This window comes from Equus przewalskii, chromosome 3 (assembly GCF_037783145.1).
Source record: "Equus przewalskii isolate Varuska chromosome 3, EquPr2, whole genome shotgun sequence".
NCBI classification, from domain to species: Eukaryota; Metazoa; Chordata; class Mammalia; order Perissodactyla; family Equidae; genus Equus; species Equus przewalskii.
The window spans coordinates 49347161-49365161 of NC_091833.1; the positions used below are offsets into that span (position 1 = coordinate 49347161).

Below are 18001 nucleotides of genomic sequence, written 5' to 3' on the forward strand. Positions count from 1 at the left end.
TTTTTGGTCTTACTTAAAAAAAAATCAGTGCTTAACCCAAGGTTACAAAGATTTTCTCATGTGTTATCTTCTAGAAGTCTTATAGTTTTAGATCTTTGTTACATTTCAAATGAATTGCTGTTCTTTATGGCGTGAGGTAAGAGTAGAGGTTCATTGTTTTCCTTAAGGATTTCCGCTTGTTCCAGCCTGCCTTTCTCCCATTGAATTGTCTTGGCATCTTTGTCAAAACTCTGTTAGGTGTGTGTGATTGGATTTATTTCTGGATTTTTTTATTGTGTTCCATTGATCTGTGTGTCCATTCTTACTCCAGTATCACACTGCCTTGATTACTGTGGATGCCAGTTAAGTCTCAAAATCACTTCATTCAAGTGCTGCCCCATTGTCCTTCCTCAGTGCTGTTTTGGCTATTTTAGGTCCTTTGTATGTCCGTATATACTTTAGGATCAGTTTATCAATTTCTAGCAAACAGAATGCAGGGATTTTGAGATTGCACTAAATTAGAACAATTTGGGAAGAACTGACATGCTAATAATATTGATTCTCCTGTCTATGAGCATATCTCCCTATTAATTTAAAGCTTCTTTAATCTCTTTCAGCAGTATTTTCTAGTTTTCAGCGTACAATCAAACGTATTTTGTTACATTTTTGTTGGTGGCGCTGTTGCATTGATTCTGACTCTTAGCGACCCTGTATATAGCAGAGGAATGCTGCCTGGTCTTTTTCGCAGTGCACTGCTGCTATTCATAGGATTTTCATGGCCAATTTTTTGGAAGTGGGTGGCCAGGTCCTCCTTCTTAGTTGATCTAGTCTGGAAGCTCCACTGAAACCTGTCCACCATGGGTGACCCTGCTGGTATTTGAAGTCTCAGTGGCATAGCTTTCAGCATCACAGCAACACGCAGCCGTTGCCACAGTGTGACAACCCACAGAAGGGTGGTGTGGTTCCCTGACCGGGAAATGAACCCTGGGCCATGGGAGTGAGAGCGCCAAATCTTAACCACTAGACCAGCGCTGTTAAATTTATCCTTAAGTGTTTCTTATTTTTTGGATGATACTACAAATGGTACTTTTTAAAATTTCAAGTTATGATTGTTGTGAGTATATAGAAATACAATTAATTTTCATATATTAACCTTGAATCATAAGACCTTTCTGTATTTATTTAATAGTTCTAGTAATATTTTTGTAGATCCCTTAGAATCTTCTACAGATGACCATGTAGTCTATAAATAAGATAGTTTTACTTTTTCTTTTCCAATCATTACGGCTTTTTTTTTCCTTTTCTTTGCCCTATTGTATGAACTCGTACAGCATTGAATAGAAGCGATAACAGACATCCTTGCCTTATTCCCAGTTTCGGTAGGAAAGCATTCAGTCTTTCACCATTAAGTATGAAGTTAGCCGTGTGTAGGCTCTATCAGGTGGAGAGAGTTCCTTCTGGTCCTAGTTTCCTAACAGTATTTATCATACATGAGTGGCTATTGAATTTTGTCAGGTTTTTTTCCTGCCTCTATTGAGGTAATTACATGATTTTTCTTTGTCAATTACAGTGAAATATAATGGATTTTCAAATGTAGTTCTGGACCAAACCCCTCTTGGTCACAAGGTATTATGCTTTTTACATTTTGTTGGATATGTTTGATATGTTAAAATTTTGTAAAAGATTTTTGTCTGTGTTCATTGGAGATATTTATAGTTTTCTTTTTCTGTAACGTCTTTGTCTGGTTTTGGTATTAGGGTAATATGCTGGCATCATAGAATTAATTGGGAAGTGTTCCCTCTCTCTCTGTTTTCTGAAAGAGTGTGTGAAGAATTGGTACTGTCTTTCCCTTAAATGTTTAGTACAGTTCACCCATTTGCATTAGAAAAAGTAATGCTGGAGTTGAAAGGCCTGAGAAACACAACCCACAAGTCAGGTGCCTAGGGGATGCCTCAGATTTAGAGGCGACCTTTTCCCTTAAAATGCAAATAGAATACATCTGGGCCTTCATTCCATTTGTTGTAGAAACCAGACATGTCAGAGGTAACTGAGGATTCGCTGGGGGCTCCAGACCACCTCTCGTTCTAATGTCCTTGGTGAATTCTCTGTCTCTGTTCTGTCTGTCCTCAGGTGATCCTGCCCTCTTTCCACATCAGCACCCTGAAGTGGGGAACCTGAGGGTTAGTGTAGATATTCAATAAGAACATGCTTGTCTTTCAACCTTGTTCCCAACACAGACATATTGAATCTTGTCAATTTGCTGTTTTCTTGTTTAACTTGAGGGGTGACTCAGAGGTCTCAGGGGTTTGTGAACTTGATTTGCAGATGAAAGAGTGCCTTTGGGGAGGGTGTGATCACAATGGCTGGCCCCCAGCTGCTGCTGATGCCTGGAAGTCCAATTGCCCAGGGGCTTATTGGGAGTGACCCCTTCTTTCTCCGAAGCTCCTCCAGCCAAGGCCCTTAGCTCTATAAAACCCCGTTTTCTGTTCCTATTAAGGTGGATTTCAGCGGACTCATGCTCCCACCTTCTCATTTTGGCCAATTCAAATAAACCTTTCTCCATCTCCAAGCATGGATGTCTCAGTGATTGGCTTACTGCATATTGGGCACATGAATTTGAGATTAAGAGGTTCAGTATCAACCCCAGTGTGGACTTTGTCCAAAAGGACCACCAACACAAGGCTTCTGTATGTGGTTTGGGATAACAGCAGGCGTTTAGAGAACAGCATACAGTTTGAAATTGAATATGAGATAGAACTGGTCCACAAAGTTCCTTGGCCATTTCCGTACTTATATTTCTCTTTTAAATCATTCTATAGCCAAGATGCTGAGACATAGTTCATGTTCTTCCTTTTCCCCACTTACAATTAGACAGGAGCTCCTGGTTGGGTTCAGTGTTTAACCAAAATAATGATAATCTGCATTTAGAATGATTCTTGGAACACAGTATTTTGCATAAGTAATTATTCCATGAATTACTGAATCCCTTAACATTTAATTTTCCAAATAAATTATTCATCAGTTGGCTAAAATCAAAACTCTAGAGTCATTCCAGAATATAAAAAGTACTTCTACATGTCTCAAAAACATGTTGAATGAGTTTATATTTTTACTTTTTCAAACTTCAGGATGACTTTCATATTTGCAGACAGTGTTTATTAGATGTGCAGTATTTTAAAAAAAACTATCCGGTAGCTTTTAATACTCAGTTTATTTTTAAATGATTATTGTTCAGGAAATAATCCAGTAAAAAGCAAACATTCTCATAGCAAGTTTAGGGATCAGGAAATGTTGATTCGTTAAATATCATCATTGATTCATCACTTTATTGTTTATCCCAACATTTGTCCACTAATTCTAACTAAAATCCATCAACCCTTTGTACTATTAGACCTAGAAAAAATCAGAGGAATCCAAGGGTGGGAGGACCTGAGAAGCTGAGGCCTCAAGCAGACTCTCACAGGTGACCATCACTGTGTGACCACGGGTGAGACAAATCCTCTGTTGCTGTTGATGGCTACTTGAAGTGCTTCCTTCATTCTTCTCATTGTAGAATATTCAGGGAGGTCCAGAATGTTATGACAGGTTAATGATCTTGGGTGATCTCTTTCACTGAAGGTTTCAGGACAGCGAAATAGGATTCCCACTTCCTGTAGGCCTCTTATAGGCAACCTATCATTTCCTGTAAGAAAAACTAGACAGAAATAAACTTTGGTTAAGATATTTCATAGACAGAGCAAAACTTAAAATAAAAAGGAAGCCATTAGTCACTTCATTCAATTAATATCTATTGAGAGTGCCCTTGAGCACAGAGAACTGCACAGGACCCTGCGGAGCATAGAAAAATCATGACATTTGGTCTTTGTCCTCAATGAGTTCATGGTCTAGCTGGGGAGAAATTACATACATGAAACGACAGTAGCAAGATACAGTGAAGTTTAATGTGGCTCAGCTGCAAGTCTGAGGTGACGAGCCTAATGAAGCCCCGAGACTCAGGTCGGGAGAGAGGCGCCAGGCTGGGGTAGCAGGGAGACTTCACACGTCACGTCTGCCTTGTGACTTCTCAAGGAGAGGAGATGGGTGAGCTTTCAAGGCTGGGGGAAAAAGCCAAGAAAAAGCCAGAGGTAGGCAGATGTCAGTGCACTCACTGAATGTACAGACAGTAGAACCACTGGGCTGAAGCAAAAGTTTCCCGTTAAGAGAAAAGATTAGAAAGGTAGTTTGGGCTTGTGGAGAAGTAGGTTGCGTTTGTGGAAAAGTTGGAATTGTCCTCCAGCATCCTCAGGAGCAACAACAAATAGCAAGAAAAAAGATGTGTATGTCAGGAGGAACTGAAAACTGGGATGAAAAGGTAAGATAATAAGTCAGTAAATCTGTCCTAGGGAAACCTCAGGGTTTCCACCAAGAGAAGTTCTCACACCACAAGGCCACATAGCTTAGTGGCCCAGAGCCTGGGCTTCGGATCAGCCTGCCGGGTTCAAATTCTCGTTCTGACACTCACCAGCTGTCTGAACACAGGCAAGCTACTAAATGCCTCCTGCCTCTTTTTCCCCATATCCAAAATGGGGAAAAATAAAAGTACCTACTTCACAAGGTTGCTATGAGGATAAACGGAGGCAGCAGACATAAAGTGATCAGTACAATGCCTGGCAGGGAATAAGTACACAATAAATGGTGTTATTATTATTACCAGCAGTGGTCATTGCTATTGATATGATTTCTAAAATAGTATTAGAGACAGTTTATGTTGTCCTAATTCCATCGGACTTAGATAATTAAATCAAGATAGGAATGTGCGAGAAAAGGCTTGATTAGGAGCCAACAAGAGTGAACAAAGAAGATACAAACTAAAATTGGAGGTGGGATTAGAGTCAGTGTGGAGACAGTAGTAAAATGGCAATATCTTTATTATTATTATCATTTTTTAAAAAAGAGGACACAGGCTTATGTCATAGAAAGAACACTGGTCTACAAGTCAAGAAACCTGGGTTCTAATCCTTGCTTTGCTATTAACATGTGTGACCCACCATGAATAATGACTTCATCCCAAATAAGACATTTATCTTTTAAAAAGATGAGTAACTATAGATGCATTTATAAATAATACTTACAAAGGAATTTTTTCTTTTCCTCCAACGTTAATGCATGAAAAGCTTTCCAAAACATCACTATGGTACGATGTGATTTGTGGTAGGGTAGAGTATATTTTGAATTCTTGAGAAAAAGAGGGAGAAAAATTGTTTTTAGGGGGAATGTATAGAAGTTGTTTGGAAGAACGGGGGGCACGTTAGTTATCACCTACCTTTTCAAACTGTTCCCAGTCATAATCAGTATTTCCAACTATTGCTGTCATTAGTTCTTCAGGCTGGAAATGTCGAAGTATCTCCTTGTCACAGACTTTATAAAACCCTCTCTGAAATTCCTCATAAACTGCCTTTACAGACGTGTTGAAAACATAATCAACACACTTAGAAACATAGTCTTTCCTTGAGGGAAGTGAAAAAAAAAAAGGCCATTAACATACTTTGCCAGTGACTAAAATAGTCTCTACTTTGCCCTTTTTACCATTTTTATTGAGAAAAAAGTAAGTTACTTCTGCATAGTACACAACCCTGTACTACGCAGGGATATAAAATCATCTGGTCAGCTAGAAAAAGGAACGTTGGAGAATACAGCAGAAGGATTAAGACTTTGGTTTGCTCCCATTTTCTTCACTTCAGTCAGGATGGTATTTTAGAAACACTAAGGTTACCACACCAGGTTCGTTTTTGCCCACCACCCGGAAAGCCAAACACCGAGACGACAAGAGTGCAGCAGAGAGAGGGTTTAATCACAAGGCAGCCACGTGAGGAAGTGAGAGCTTGAGTCTCAAATCCACTTCCCTGAAAATGGGGACTCAGGGATATTTATGGGGTAGGGGGGCAAGGTGGTCTGAAATGTGGAGAGAGGTGATTGGAGGTGAGGAGAGGTGAGGTAAGGTGATGGGAGGTGAGGAGAGGTGAGGTAAGGTGATGGGAGGTGAGGAGAGGTGAGGTAAGGTGATGGGAGGTGAGGAGAGGTGAGGTAAGGTGATGGGAGGTGAGGAGAGGTGAGGTAAGGTGATGGGAGGTGAGGAGAGGTGAGGTAAGGTGATGGGAGGTGAGGAGAGGTGAGGTAAGGTGATGGGAGGTGAGGAGGGGTGAGGTAAGGTGATGGGAGGTGAGGAGAGGTGAGGTAAGGTGATGGGAGGTGAGGAGAGGTGAGGTAAGGTGATTGGAGGTGAGGAGAGGTGAGGTAAGGTGATGGGAGGTGAGGAGAGGTGAGGTAAGGTGATGGGAGGTGAGGAGAGGTGAGGTAAGGTGATGGGAGGTGAGGAGAGGTGAGGTAACTGATGATCTGTGCAAGGGCAGTCAGACTCGTGTGTTCACAAAATGGTAGCATTAACATGATCTGAGGGTGGAGTCTTTAGCCTCCTGACATCAAAAGGTCTCTCATCAGATATGTGCATGGGCCCAGTTGATGAACTGGTGGTCTTAACTGGCCTGAAGTGGACAACAGGTTCTAATTCCTGAAAAACAGCTCACATGCCCATTACCATGGTGACCTAGGCTCCAGGAAGATGTTATGTCTAGCAGTCTAGCGGGAGTCAGACAGCATATTGCCTAAACAGCACAGTTAACAATGGGTGGATTAAACAGCTAAAAGCTATAATCAGTAATTGGAAACAGGAAAAAAAACTAGTTCCTAGCTATTTACTCATCAATGGCTAAGTGTTTGCTGGTTTTAACCGCCCTATACTTTGGTCATTCCTTATTCTTGAGGGTTTGGGGCAGCGACCCATCTGGCTACTTCCTGCTGAACTGGGGCGTAGAGCTGGGTTAGAGGAATGAAACCATTTAGCACTCATTTGGAAATATTCTCTTGCTCCCACCTTTAGGTTGAGATTTTGCATTATTAGAATTTTGTACCTTGCTCAACAGTTTGGGAACAACATCTAAGGGCACACTTTATAATCAAGTATCAGACCGGAAGGATAAGAAGTATAGACAACCCAAATTTTAACAGTCCCTGAAAAACAGACCTAATCCCAGTGGGGCCTCCATCTGATCTCCAGGAGGGGCTAGATATCTGGTCTTAGTTCCTGACAGTCTTTTGTTTTACTCGATATCAGAGACTGGAGCAATGCCTTATACCCTGATCTTTCAGTTGTCATTGATGATGTCTATCAGCATAGACTCTGCCTGGAGGTCATCACATTCCTAAGGAACTCGAAAGAACAAAGTTGTCAACTTACAGCAGCTGGGAGGGGCCATAAAATCTACAGAGCATGTCTGGGTTAGTTAATCAGAGGTCATTCAAAGTGACAATATGGTTTCTTTTCTATGATATGGCTTCCTGTATGTCAACCTTGTGTTGAGCCAGTATCACTAATCTGAATATGTCCTGCTTAAAATCTTCAAAGGCTTCCCACTGCCCTTAGGGTAAACTCCAAACCTCCTTAGCAAGATCAGAAAGCCCTCCACGATCTGACCCTTGCCCTACTCAGCGGCCTCTTCCTATTTGCATTCAAATCTCTGGCCATACTGACCTTCAGCTCACCAGCCTCACTGTTTCTTTTGTAATTAGGCCATAGCATGAAGTGTTTCCTCTTACCTGGCAACTTCTATCATTCATCAGAGTTCAGTATGAACATGACTTTCTCAGGGTTGGGCCTCAGTTCCTCTCTCTCTCCCCTCTTACAACGTCACTGTGTGAAAATTATTTCTCCAAAGTCTCTGTCTTCTCCACTGCATGATGAATTTCCTGATGGCAGGGTTACTACTGGAGGTATTTCTACCAGAGATCCACCAGAAACTCGATGGTCTCCCACCTTCCGAGCATCCTTCCTCGACTATCCCATCTAAATCAACCTGTAGGGGAGCAGAATTTGCCACCCCAGAATGTGTCTCTTTGGCATGAGGGTTATTTTAGGCTGATCATTTTTAAGAAACAAAAGACTCAGGAAGAGCTTTTACCTCCTTAACTGCCTAAAAGAATTTAGATAAAGGGCCTGTTCCAGGAAGAAGAGCTATCACCAAGAATATCTGCAAAGAATATGAGCCAGGTGTGGTCGACTGGGGGCAACTTAGCAGGGCCTGTTTGATGAAAGTGCTTTCTGTGTCCCATTGTCTCTGCAGAGCATGGCAAACATTTGTTTACCAAACACTTGCTCTTCCCATCTTTCTGTGAATTATCTTCCTTCCCTTTGAAGCCCCAAACCCCCACCCCTTTCTCCTTAGCTCTGGATGGCATATAAGCCTTGGCTGCCTGACTGCCAGGGAGCCTCATATCTTTGAGGTTCCCGTGTGTACCTAATTAAATTTGATTTTCTCCTGTTAATCTGTCTCATGTCAATTTAATCCTTTTTATTATTATTATTACCCTCCAAATCCATTTCTCAATTTCATTCTTAGACCAGCCAGAAAAATTTAGAAAGGGGAAGGAAAAATTTCTTCCCCTCTCTGTCCTCCCCCTGTAACCAGTGATGTGCTGGTACATGTTGAACAGCCAGCTCTCTCAAAAGGAGAGAGAAGAAGAGGGAACTCTCACTTGCAGCATTTGCCAATTTCTGTGGTGTAAATATTTCTACCACGATTGATTTCGAGCTACAGTGTTTCTGAAAATTTAACACTTGGCTCTCACAAGCTAGTACGAGCTGACTCCAGCATACTTATAACTCTCTAGTCTCTTTTTGTTTGTTTGTTTTTGAGGAAGATTAGCCCTAAGCTAACATCTGCTGCCAGTCCTCCTCTTTTTGCTGAGGAACACTGGCCCTGAGCTAACATCCGTGCCCATCTTCCTCTACTTTATATGTGGGACACCTACCAGAGCATGGCTTGCCAAGTGGTGCCATGTCTGCATCCAGGATCCGAACTGGTGAACCTCGGGCTGCTGAAGTGGAACGTGCGAACTAACTGCTGCACCACTGGGCCAACCCCTTCAGTCTCTTAATTGGTTTTAATTTTCTTCAGAGTGCTCATCCTTACCTGACATTCTATTACATAATAATTTATCTGTGTATTGTCTTTCTGCCCCACAGGAATTTAAGCTCCAGATTTTGTCTGGCTTTTTCACTGCTGTATCCCTGGCCCCTAGAATAGAGTCTGGTACAGAATAGGGACTCAAAACTAATTGTTAAATGAATAACTAGTGAAAAGTGCTGCAAAGGAAATGTTTAATCCTGACTCCTGTCTCCCCCTGTGTCACCCCGTAACCTTTTTATCTTTGTAAAAGCTGGGGAGCTAAACGATCATCTGAGAAGCTGAAATACATTTATAAAGTATAAGAATAGAAACATTTTCTGTAATTCAAAGCAGATATCCTAGGTCTCAAACTTACTTGTTGTTTTGGTTCACAAGTACAGAGATCCCGTCTGGAATTAGATCAACATCATTGTGGTCCCAGTGTATCTGTAACCAAAATGTATTCAGGTACCAAACATGAGAGAAAGGCTGAATAATCAACCATAATACCGTTATTGCCAGTACATTCTTCCCTATAAAGTTTTAAATAACTGGGAGCTAAAGAATTATTTGTGGAGTTCAGCCTTTTAAATACATTTAAAAATAAAAAACCTACCCTAGTATCTGCTGTACACTGCTTTTAAGCATACATCATTCCATTTAGTTGTTTACATGAATTCATACGGATTGAATAATTGCTCTGTTTTCACTTTATTTGAGAGTATATAGACATAAGATATCAAATGAGGAGCAGGTGGGGAAAGTCTTACAGTACAGAAGTAAAATACTCTTCAAAAAAGGAATCCCATATTTAAGATACTATAATAAAAATTATTTTAAAAAAACAAATTAAAGGTAATTTTATAATCTGGCTTTCATTAGTACTCACAGAAAAATATATGTAATCTTCTCCAATGTCAGACTGATCATTTAGAATTTCTTGCAAATTCCTGATAAAAAATTTGGGTTTAAAAAATTGTGCTTATTGATCTTATAAAATGTCAGAAGTAATGTTCAATGGAAAAAAGTTTAGACAATACAGAAATGTATAAAATGCCATGTAAGTTTTCTCTCCTCCGTCCTCCCACTCCAGCTTCCTAGAGTTAACCTCTATTTAGAGTTTGACTGGTTGAACCACCGCCAATACGTAGACGTTGCTGTGTCTTGGTGGAAATTACAGAAAGGAGCCCCTTCCTCTGGACCAGTGATTCTCGACCAGGGGTGATGTTGCCCCCCAGGGGACATCTGGCAAAATCTGGAGACATCTTTGGTGGTCAAGATGGCATCTTGACAGGAAGGTTGCTACAGGCATCTAGTGGGTAGCGACCCCATATACTGCCAGACATCCCTATGATGCCCAGGACAGCCTTCCACAACAAAGACTCATCCACTCCAAAATGTCAATACTGCCAACATTGAGAAACCCTGCTCTAGACTGGCAGGGCATCAAGGGTGAATCTAGCCAGTTTATTCTTCTACTAATAGTATATGAAGAGAGAATCCTTGTCCCCAATCTGTTGCCAACTCTATATTTTATTAAAAACTTTGTAACAGTTGTCAATCTGTAAGCAGAAAAATGACATCTCATTTTCATTTGTATTTCCTCAGTTACTAGTAAGGTTGAGCGTATTTTCATTTTTTGATTAGCTATATATATACATACACATACCCACAGATACAGCCATATATATTTATATGTGTGGTGATACACACTCACATATATATGTATACATCCGGGATACTAATCCTTTGTCTATCGTATATGTTGCTAGTATTTTCCTCACAGGATATAGTTTGCCTTTTAACTTACAAGAAGTATTTTTCAATCCCTGAAAAATTCAGTTGATGACATGCTGATGTATTTAAATAAATTAAATATGATTTATTTAAAATAAACATAGCATGCCTGATTCTCATTAAGAATACTATGGACTGCCCAAAGCAACTGTTTCCATCTGGATAAAGTCAAGAGGCCAGGCCAGAGCTCAGTTTATTGTACTGGTAGATACTTAGAGGAGCATTTGGCTTTTCTCCATTTTGAAGGTTTACTTGTTTATAAGTTATGCTAAAATTCACATTCATCTAAAGAGCACACATTTATTGAAACTGAAGACCTTGTGTGGTGTCTATGTGTGTATCTGTGTGTGTGTGTATGTGTGTGTGTGTGTAACATCATTTATGCCTAAATAACTGAGACTTACCAGATATAGTCCTGAAAAAGCATTTACTTACTTTCCCCAAAGAGGACTGAGTTCTTTGAAATCTTCCAATGATGGCTTTTGGTCCAGAAGTTTCTTAAACAGAGCCAGCGGGAAAGAAAGATTGACAACATTGAAATTGTATAGGGAGAGTCCACACAGCATCCCAAAGAGGAAATAGCTCTTCTCCTCAAATTTAGGCTGGAAAAGGAGAATAAAAAAATCCATAATGTATTGGAAAGAATCAGTAATCCAAAGGGACAGATAAGTAAAAAAAAGTTTTTGGTCCCCTTTTCTAAAAGTCACAAATTAGAAACAAAATGGGTTCAGGAAAATAAAAATTTAAGGTTCTTACATAGGCTATAATACAATTTAAATTTCTTCCATAAGTTAAAATATAAATTAATAGTCGCAAATATTAAATAAATGAATTTACTTTTTGTTACTAACAGCATATCTAGAATATAAAAAAATAAGCTCAGATGACCTTATAAGCCAAGGTTTTCACTATTTAATTTTATAGTCTCTCTCTTCATGTTCATGTAGAAAAACGACACTGCGGAAGGAAGGGCGCACTTTATCCACACTTTCAGTGGGTGTCAGGCATGTCGCATGTGTGTCAGATGCATGGTGTCCCCTTGGGCAATACAGCCCTCAAGCTCGGTGTGCTTACAGGGACAAGCATATGGGTCAGGGAACGGGGACTGAGGCTGCTGACCGTGGAGGTGGGTGGAAGAAAGAAGGAAAGAGTCCTGACGAAATTGGCTTCACTGTCCTCTGCACTTTGTAGTCCCAGATGAGGGAAAACACTGGCCACAGCTGGCCAGGCCATCACCACAGCCAGCCAGGAGATCACTAGCCTGAAAATTCTAAGATTTCCATTCCAGTGCCAGCCTTGCTGTTAGCAGGTGCATGACTTTGGGCCACTGACATAATAGTCTGTGCCTCCATCTACTCACCCTGTTTACTTCTTAGAGTAACTGTGAGGATAAATATTAAAAATGCATTTGAATTTTGAAAATGAATTAAAAGTACAATAGATGGACTCTATAAAGGTGGCCTCCTCAAACCTAATCAGTCTTCTTGCCTGTATTTGTAATGTGTCCCATGGTTCTAGTTGATTTTGTCTCTTCACGGAGCCATATGCGAATCAGACTTTTGTCTCTGTGTGTTCCCTCCAGCAGCATAGCACAGTGCTTAAGAGTAGGGGCTCTGGGGTCGGACAGTCCTGAGTTCCTCTCCTGGCTTGGTCACTTGCTAGCTGAATGTCCTTGGACAGTTTATTTAATCTCTCTGAGCCTCAGTTCATTTATCCGTAAAATGAGGACATAGCACCTACCTCACAGAGTTAATGTCAGGTTTAATTTTCCCCTCTCCATCCTCCACTTGCATCTCTTTGCCCTATTTAGCCCCTGTCCTTCAACATCAACCTGTGGTCTCCACTTTTCCGTGACACTTTCTCCAATCACGTTCAATCCCCCTTGATTTCTTTCTGTCCTAATTAAAGAATGCCTGAAATTTGTACAGTCCCTAAAGTTCTCCTGGCACTTTCACACTTTCATAGGCCTCATCTTGCTTTATTCTCACAAGAGCCCCGGAAAGCAGGCAGAGCAGAAATGATGACATCCGTTTTATAGGTGAGGACACTGAAAACTCAGAGAAGCGAAATGACATCCACCATCACTAAAGATGAGAACTTTGGGCTTCTAATCCCACATCAGGGCTTCTTTCCCCACCCTACCATGCCTCTCAATAACTGTTACACATGAAGGCAGCAATCCATCGTTAAGAACCAATGCTCAAGTTCCCTGTGTTTTAGTCTTATTGCTCCATCTACATGCATAAAAAAGTTTCAAGAGCAAAGGGATTGTGTTGTATACTAATTTGAATCCCCCACAATATTTAAAACAATGTGGGAGGATTCTCAGATTTCGATTCCAGCGCCAGCCTCGCTGTTAGCAGATGCATGACTCTGGGCCACTCAATAAGTGCTTGTTGATTGACTGCTAAAAATCCTACTCCTGGCACACCTTGGCCATTCCTGTCTTTTAGAGGTTCATTCTTTCTCAAAAAGATACAAAACACCTTTGAATATTTGTTTTAAAATTAAAGACTGGCCCTGAGCTAACATCTGTTGCCAGGCTTCCTCTTTTTTTTTCCTTCTCCCCAAAGTCCCCCAGTACATAGTTGTATATTCTAGTTGTGGGTCCTTCTAGTTCTGCTGTGTGGGACGCCGCCTCAGCGTGGCTTGACGAGCGGTGCCATGTCCGGGCCCAGGATCTGAACCAGTGAAACCCTGGGCCGCCGAAGCGGAGCGCATGAACTTAACCGATCGGCTATGGCCTGGCCCTTCTTTCAGTATTTTTTCACACGCATTCATCTTTCTCCTCCTCTTCCCTGTCCTTTTTGGGTTCCAAACCTCCACCCTTTGGAAGTTTTTATGAGAAAGTTTATGGGAAAGGGGATCAACAAATTGAAGCTCCACGTGTGATTCCGTTTAGAATTATTGGCTCTGTGTTACCAATAGAGAAATGAAGACAAGTTTTTTGTTACTTTAAGAAAATGTTTACATTTCGAGGATCTTTATAAAAATATAATCATTACAGAAATGACTCGCCTTATTAGAATTAGTGATTATCTCTAGGATTCTAGGAATAATTTCTCTCCTAATTTGAAACACTCTAGTTTACTGCTTCTCACAATTTAGGAAACCCCCCAAATCTCCATCAGTAGAGACTAGATAAGTGAAGTGTAGTACGTCCATACAATGGAATACTGCTCAGCTAAGAAAGGGAATGAACTATGCTGCATGCAGCAACACGCGTGAGTCTCAACAGAATTACGCTGCGCAAAACAGGACTGACATAAAGACTACTTATGATTCCATTGATGTAAAATTCTAGGAAAATTCAAACCACTCTAGAGTGACAGAACTCAGATCAGTGGTTGCCTGTGCAGGGGGCAGGGGAGGAGTAGAAGCAGGGGAGGAGAAGGGCTAGAAAGGGACACGAGGAAACTTTGGGGGATGATGGATATGTTCATTATCTTGATTATGGTGACAGTTTCATGGGTATATACATATGTACACCAAAACTTATCAAATTGGACACTTTGAATATGTGCAATTTATTGTATCTCAGGTATACTTCATTAAAGCTGCTTAAAAATTTAATGTGCATATGAATCACCGGGGATCTTATAAAACACATGTTCTGATCCGGGGCAGTGCCTGAGACTCTGCTTTTCGAACAGCTCCCAGATGACAGTGGAGCTGCTACTCTGTGCACTATATTTTGAGTAGCTAGACTATATATGACCTAATTTTACATTATTATGTATGGTTTTCATGTTGCAGTATATAGTATACTTTTTCTGTTCTGAAAAACCATAAGAAAATAAAGACTTACGTTGGCAGGAAACCACATGCAGGAACCCTTTTCGGGATATATGAACATTCCATACTCTGTCTTGGTCATCTCTTCAAATATACAGTGGAAGAACTCGGACTTTACCCCTCCACTCTCAGGACGAATTTCTTTAATAAATTCAATCTGAGGAAAGAGAACACACTCCCAGGTCCAGATGTAAAATATAATGTCTTGATCTTTATGGGAAAGTTTCAAACCTCCTGCAGTCACCAGAATTCCCAGAATCCCACACACCTTACCTCACTGCAATCTGTTCTCTCTCAGTGCTACTGAACAGCATGCCATGAACCTATTTATCGTTAGATTATTGTATAGCGAGTGCATGCCCCATGAACCAAGTGAAGGGGGACGCTAGCAAGACTTAGCATTCACCAATTATATTGACCAGCGTCTTGAAGCAAACTTTGATGTGCCTCAAACCCCTGGGCCACTAAACTCCCAATTCTTCTATCTGGTTGTGTGTCTTCGTTTCATCATTCAGATTTTGCAACCTTGGCTCCAGTCAACAACCATTTGGTTTCTCCTGCCTCTGTCCTCATTAGGCCTTCTGATAAGCAGCCCTCCCAGTCAGCCTGGGCAGGGCACCTGTGCAGGAACCATCAGACCGACTGCCCATATCCTTTGGAGGGAAACCAATATTGACTAGTCCCGCTTTTCTGAAGTCCACCTTTGGACTTTGTGAGCTAGTACTATCCTGGTTTTCCTCTGACCTCCCCAATGACTCCTTCTCTACTTCCTTTTCTGGCTAATTTCTTTTTATCTTTTTAATTTAAATATCACTAAGCTTCATAAAGAGTTCTCTCTGTCCCTTCTTTGCCTGGAAGATCTAATGCCACTTTGATCAACCAACTCCTTGGCCACAGACCATCATTTCCAAGGACTTGCCTCACATTCCATCAGGATGCCCCAATAACAAATTAAGCGTACCTCCAATTTTCTTATTTCTGCTTATTTACACCAGCAAGTCTGCCTTCGCCATGGTCAGGATCCACTCATGACGGACCTTGACAACCTTGCCTTGGTTCGGTGTTTTGATTGGATCTGTCTTGAAGTTTACCCTCTTACCTCTTTGTCATCTCCTGTAGGTGGTATCATTTTCTACTGATTTCCTCATAATCAAATTTAAAGGAAAGTAGATAGAGGGGGAGACATACAAGTAGAAAATCTGGCTTATAACATAGTTTCTTTGTTTTCCATTGGAGTCCCGTTGTGGGAAATATCCCTCTCCTGTCTCAGCCCCCACCCTCCAGGTTCTGGTTTCTTCTCTGAGAACCTAACTCTTTCCCTAATGGCTAATATCAGGAAAATCCACTTCCTTCTGGACAGACTCCAGCTCCTACCTACAGAGTTAGTCATTATTCTATGGTCTCAATAGGACAAATGATCTGAGGTACCACACAACAAAAACCTATAGGTGAGGCACCCAAAGGGTGAGGTAAAGGATGGCTAGATTTGAAACCAATATGGTAGAAGGTCTGTGACTAAAACTAGAGCCAAAATGTAGAAAGAGTATCTGTTCCACCTGCTGCTTGCTGACATTTATAGGCCAAATTCCTCACCCCTCCTGGATCCATGTCTTTTGCATGTGACTTTGCACTTCCTCCCATTAAAGAGGCTGAATATATTTTGCCAGCCCCTGACTTGGATTCAGCCATGTGACTTGCTTTGACTAAAGTAATGTTTCTTGTGTAACTGGGCTTTCTGTCTTGTACCTCTGGCATTGCTGTGAGAAGAACATGCTTGCCAGTCTCAGGAAGAAGACGAGAAACACAGGAAGCAGAGACAAACTGCCCCAGCCAGGCCCAGCCTCCATCAAGCCAATCCCCAGCCAACTCCCAAATATGTAAACAAGCGCAGACAAAATCTGCGAAGTTACCCAGGTGAGTTCAACCTATATAAGTAGACCCTCAGCTAAATTGTAGATCTGTAATATAAATTATTGTTATTTTAAGTCATTAAGCTTTGGGATGGTTCATTACGCAGCATTTTTGTAGCCATAGGTAAGTAATAGTTAACTCATAACGCCAGTGTTCAGTTAAGCATCCCATTGCTTTTCTCTGAAGGGTAAGCGAGGAATTCTGGAAGCCATAAGGCTGATAACTATAGTTGCAAATGCAGGCTCTTCTTTGCTACGTTATATAAATGTTTCCCTCCCACATTAGTAAAAATGTCCAATGAGATGTTTTACTGTACCACTAATTGTTTCCGGAGGTCAGTAACTTCAGCTTGGCTTAACTGACGCAAGGCATCTTCAACTAGGTGACTTCGTCTGACTTTAAGTATAAACGTAGGTGATGGAGGGAATTCATCCTCTCCTTGCCGAATCGTTTGCCCCAAGTATGCACTTTCTGTTGCATTCTAGAAAAAGAAATATTTTAAGAACGCTCATAGCAATATTAGGAAGTATTTACCATTTCAAATAAACATATTTTGGATAGCCATACACTTACGCCTGCCATTGCTATTTATACTCGTATTGTAATTATTTAAGGAAAAGGGTATCATGGATAAAGAGATCATAGGATCTGTGACACTATGGTGCCTAGGAATTGTGTACAAGGGATCAGTCACCATTGATGTACAGCTAAGTAATTAGAAGCTATCTCAGATCACTTATTACAGTAAACATGATCCTTAAAGGCAATAGTGGTATTCCAAGCTGCTAAGACATTCATCCACCATCAGACTTAAGAAGCAGAGTGTTAGCACCACAATCCTCAAGAATATAAGGGCAGTTTAGGAGCTCAGGGATAATGTGGATATGGGAAAAAGACTAGAGGAAAGACTTGCTCAGAGAAGATCCCCTCTTCTCCTTCAAATAACTATGATCCATATCCTGAATCTGCATGGGAGATCCCCAGAAATATGCCACCGGTGGCCTCATCTTGGACCTAGCATTGTTCTCAGTCACCCACATCGTACTTCTGTTTAGCTTTTCTGAATTCTCAACATTTCCTCACTACTTTTGTCCTCGAGCTTCTTTCTGCTAAACTCCGTTGGACTGGAAATCTAGTGTTGGACTTTCTCTCTTGCTTTGACCTTTTACACTCCTCCAGGGCTTCTGCTCCATCACAAGGATAAGAAAGGAATATTCAGGGGCCGGCCCTATGGCCGAGTGGTTAAGTTTGCACACTCTGCTTTGGTGGCCAAGGGTTTCGCCAGTTTGAATCCTGGGCGCGGACATGGCACCGCTCATCAAGCCATGCTGAGGCAGCGTCCCACATGCCACAACTAGAAGGACTCAACTAAAAATACACAACTATGTACTGGGGGGCTTTGGGAGAAAGAGGAAAACTAAAGTCTTTAAAAATAAAAAAAAAAATAATTAAAAAACAAAAAGGAATATTCAGGACTCACAAGCCAATGCAGCCCTCTTAGGGCCTATCCCACAATCGTGACAGTAAGACAGGTGGAT

General features: G+C 41.1%; 1 protein-coding gene and 1 long non-coding RNA gene across 11 annotated transcripts in view; one reads left to right on the plus strand and one right to left on the minus strand.

Moving 5' to 3' along the window:
• Window positions 1-18001, plus strand: part of LOC103553204 (uncharacterized) — a 35868-nt gene that overhangs the window by 1372 nt on the left and 16495 nt on the right. For all 3 annotated transcript variants that reach the window (XR_011538615.1, XR_011538617.1, XR_011538616.1), the window contains exon 2: window positions 16320-16466. This is a non-coding gene — a long non-coding RNA (uncharacterized lncRNA). The remainder of the gene's footprint in view (window positions 1-16319; window positions 16467-18001) is intronic.
• HERC6 (HECT and RLD domain containing E3 ubiquitin protein ligase family member 6) overlaps window positions 3172-18001 on the minus strand; it is a 77322-nt gene continuing 62492 nt past the window's right edge. For all 8 annotated transcript variants that reach the window (XM_070614323.1, XM_070614327.1, XM_070614324.1 and 5 more), the window contains 8 exons: window positions 16780-16944; window positions 14566-14709; window positions 11193-11359; window positions 9850-9910; window positions 9337-9407; window positions 5282-5465; window positions 5091-5193; window positions 3172-3673 (listed from right to left, as the gene is read on the minus strand). In XM_070614323.1, coding sequence (XP_070470424.1) covers window positions 3450-3673; window positions 5091-5193; window positions 5282-5465; window positions 9337-9407; window positions 9850-9910; window positions 11193-11359; window positions 14566-14709; window positions 16780-16944 — 1119 coding nt within the window. In that variant the 3' untranslated portion in view covers window positions 3172-3449. The remainder of the gene's footprint in view (window positions 3674-5090; window positions 5194-5281; window positions 5466-9336; window positions 9408-9849; window positions 9911-11192; window positions 11360-14565; window positions 14710-16779; window positions 16945-18001) is intronic.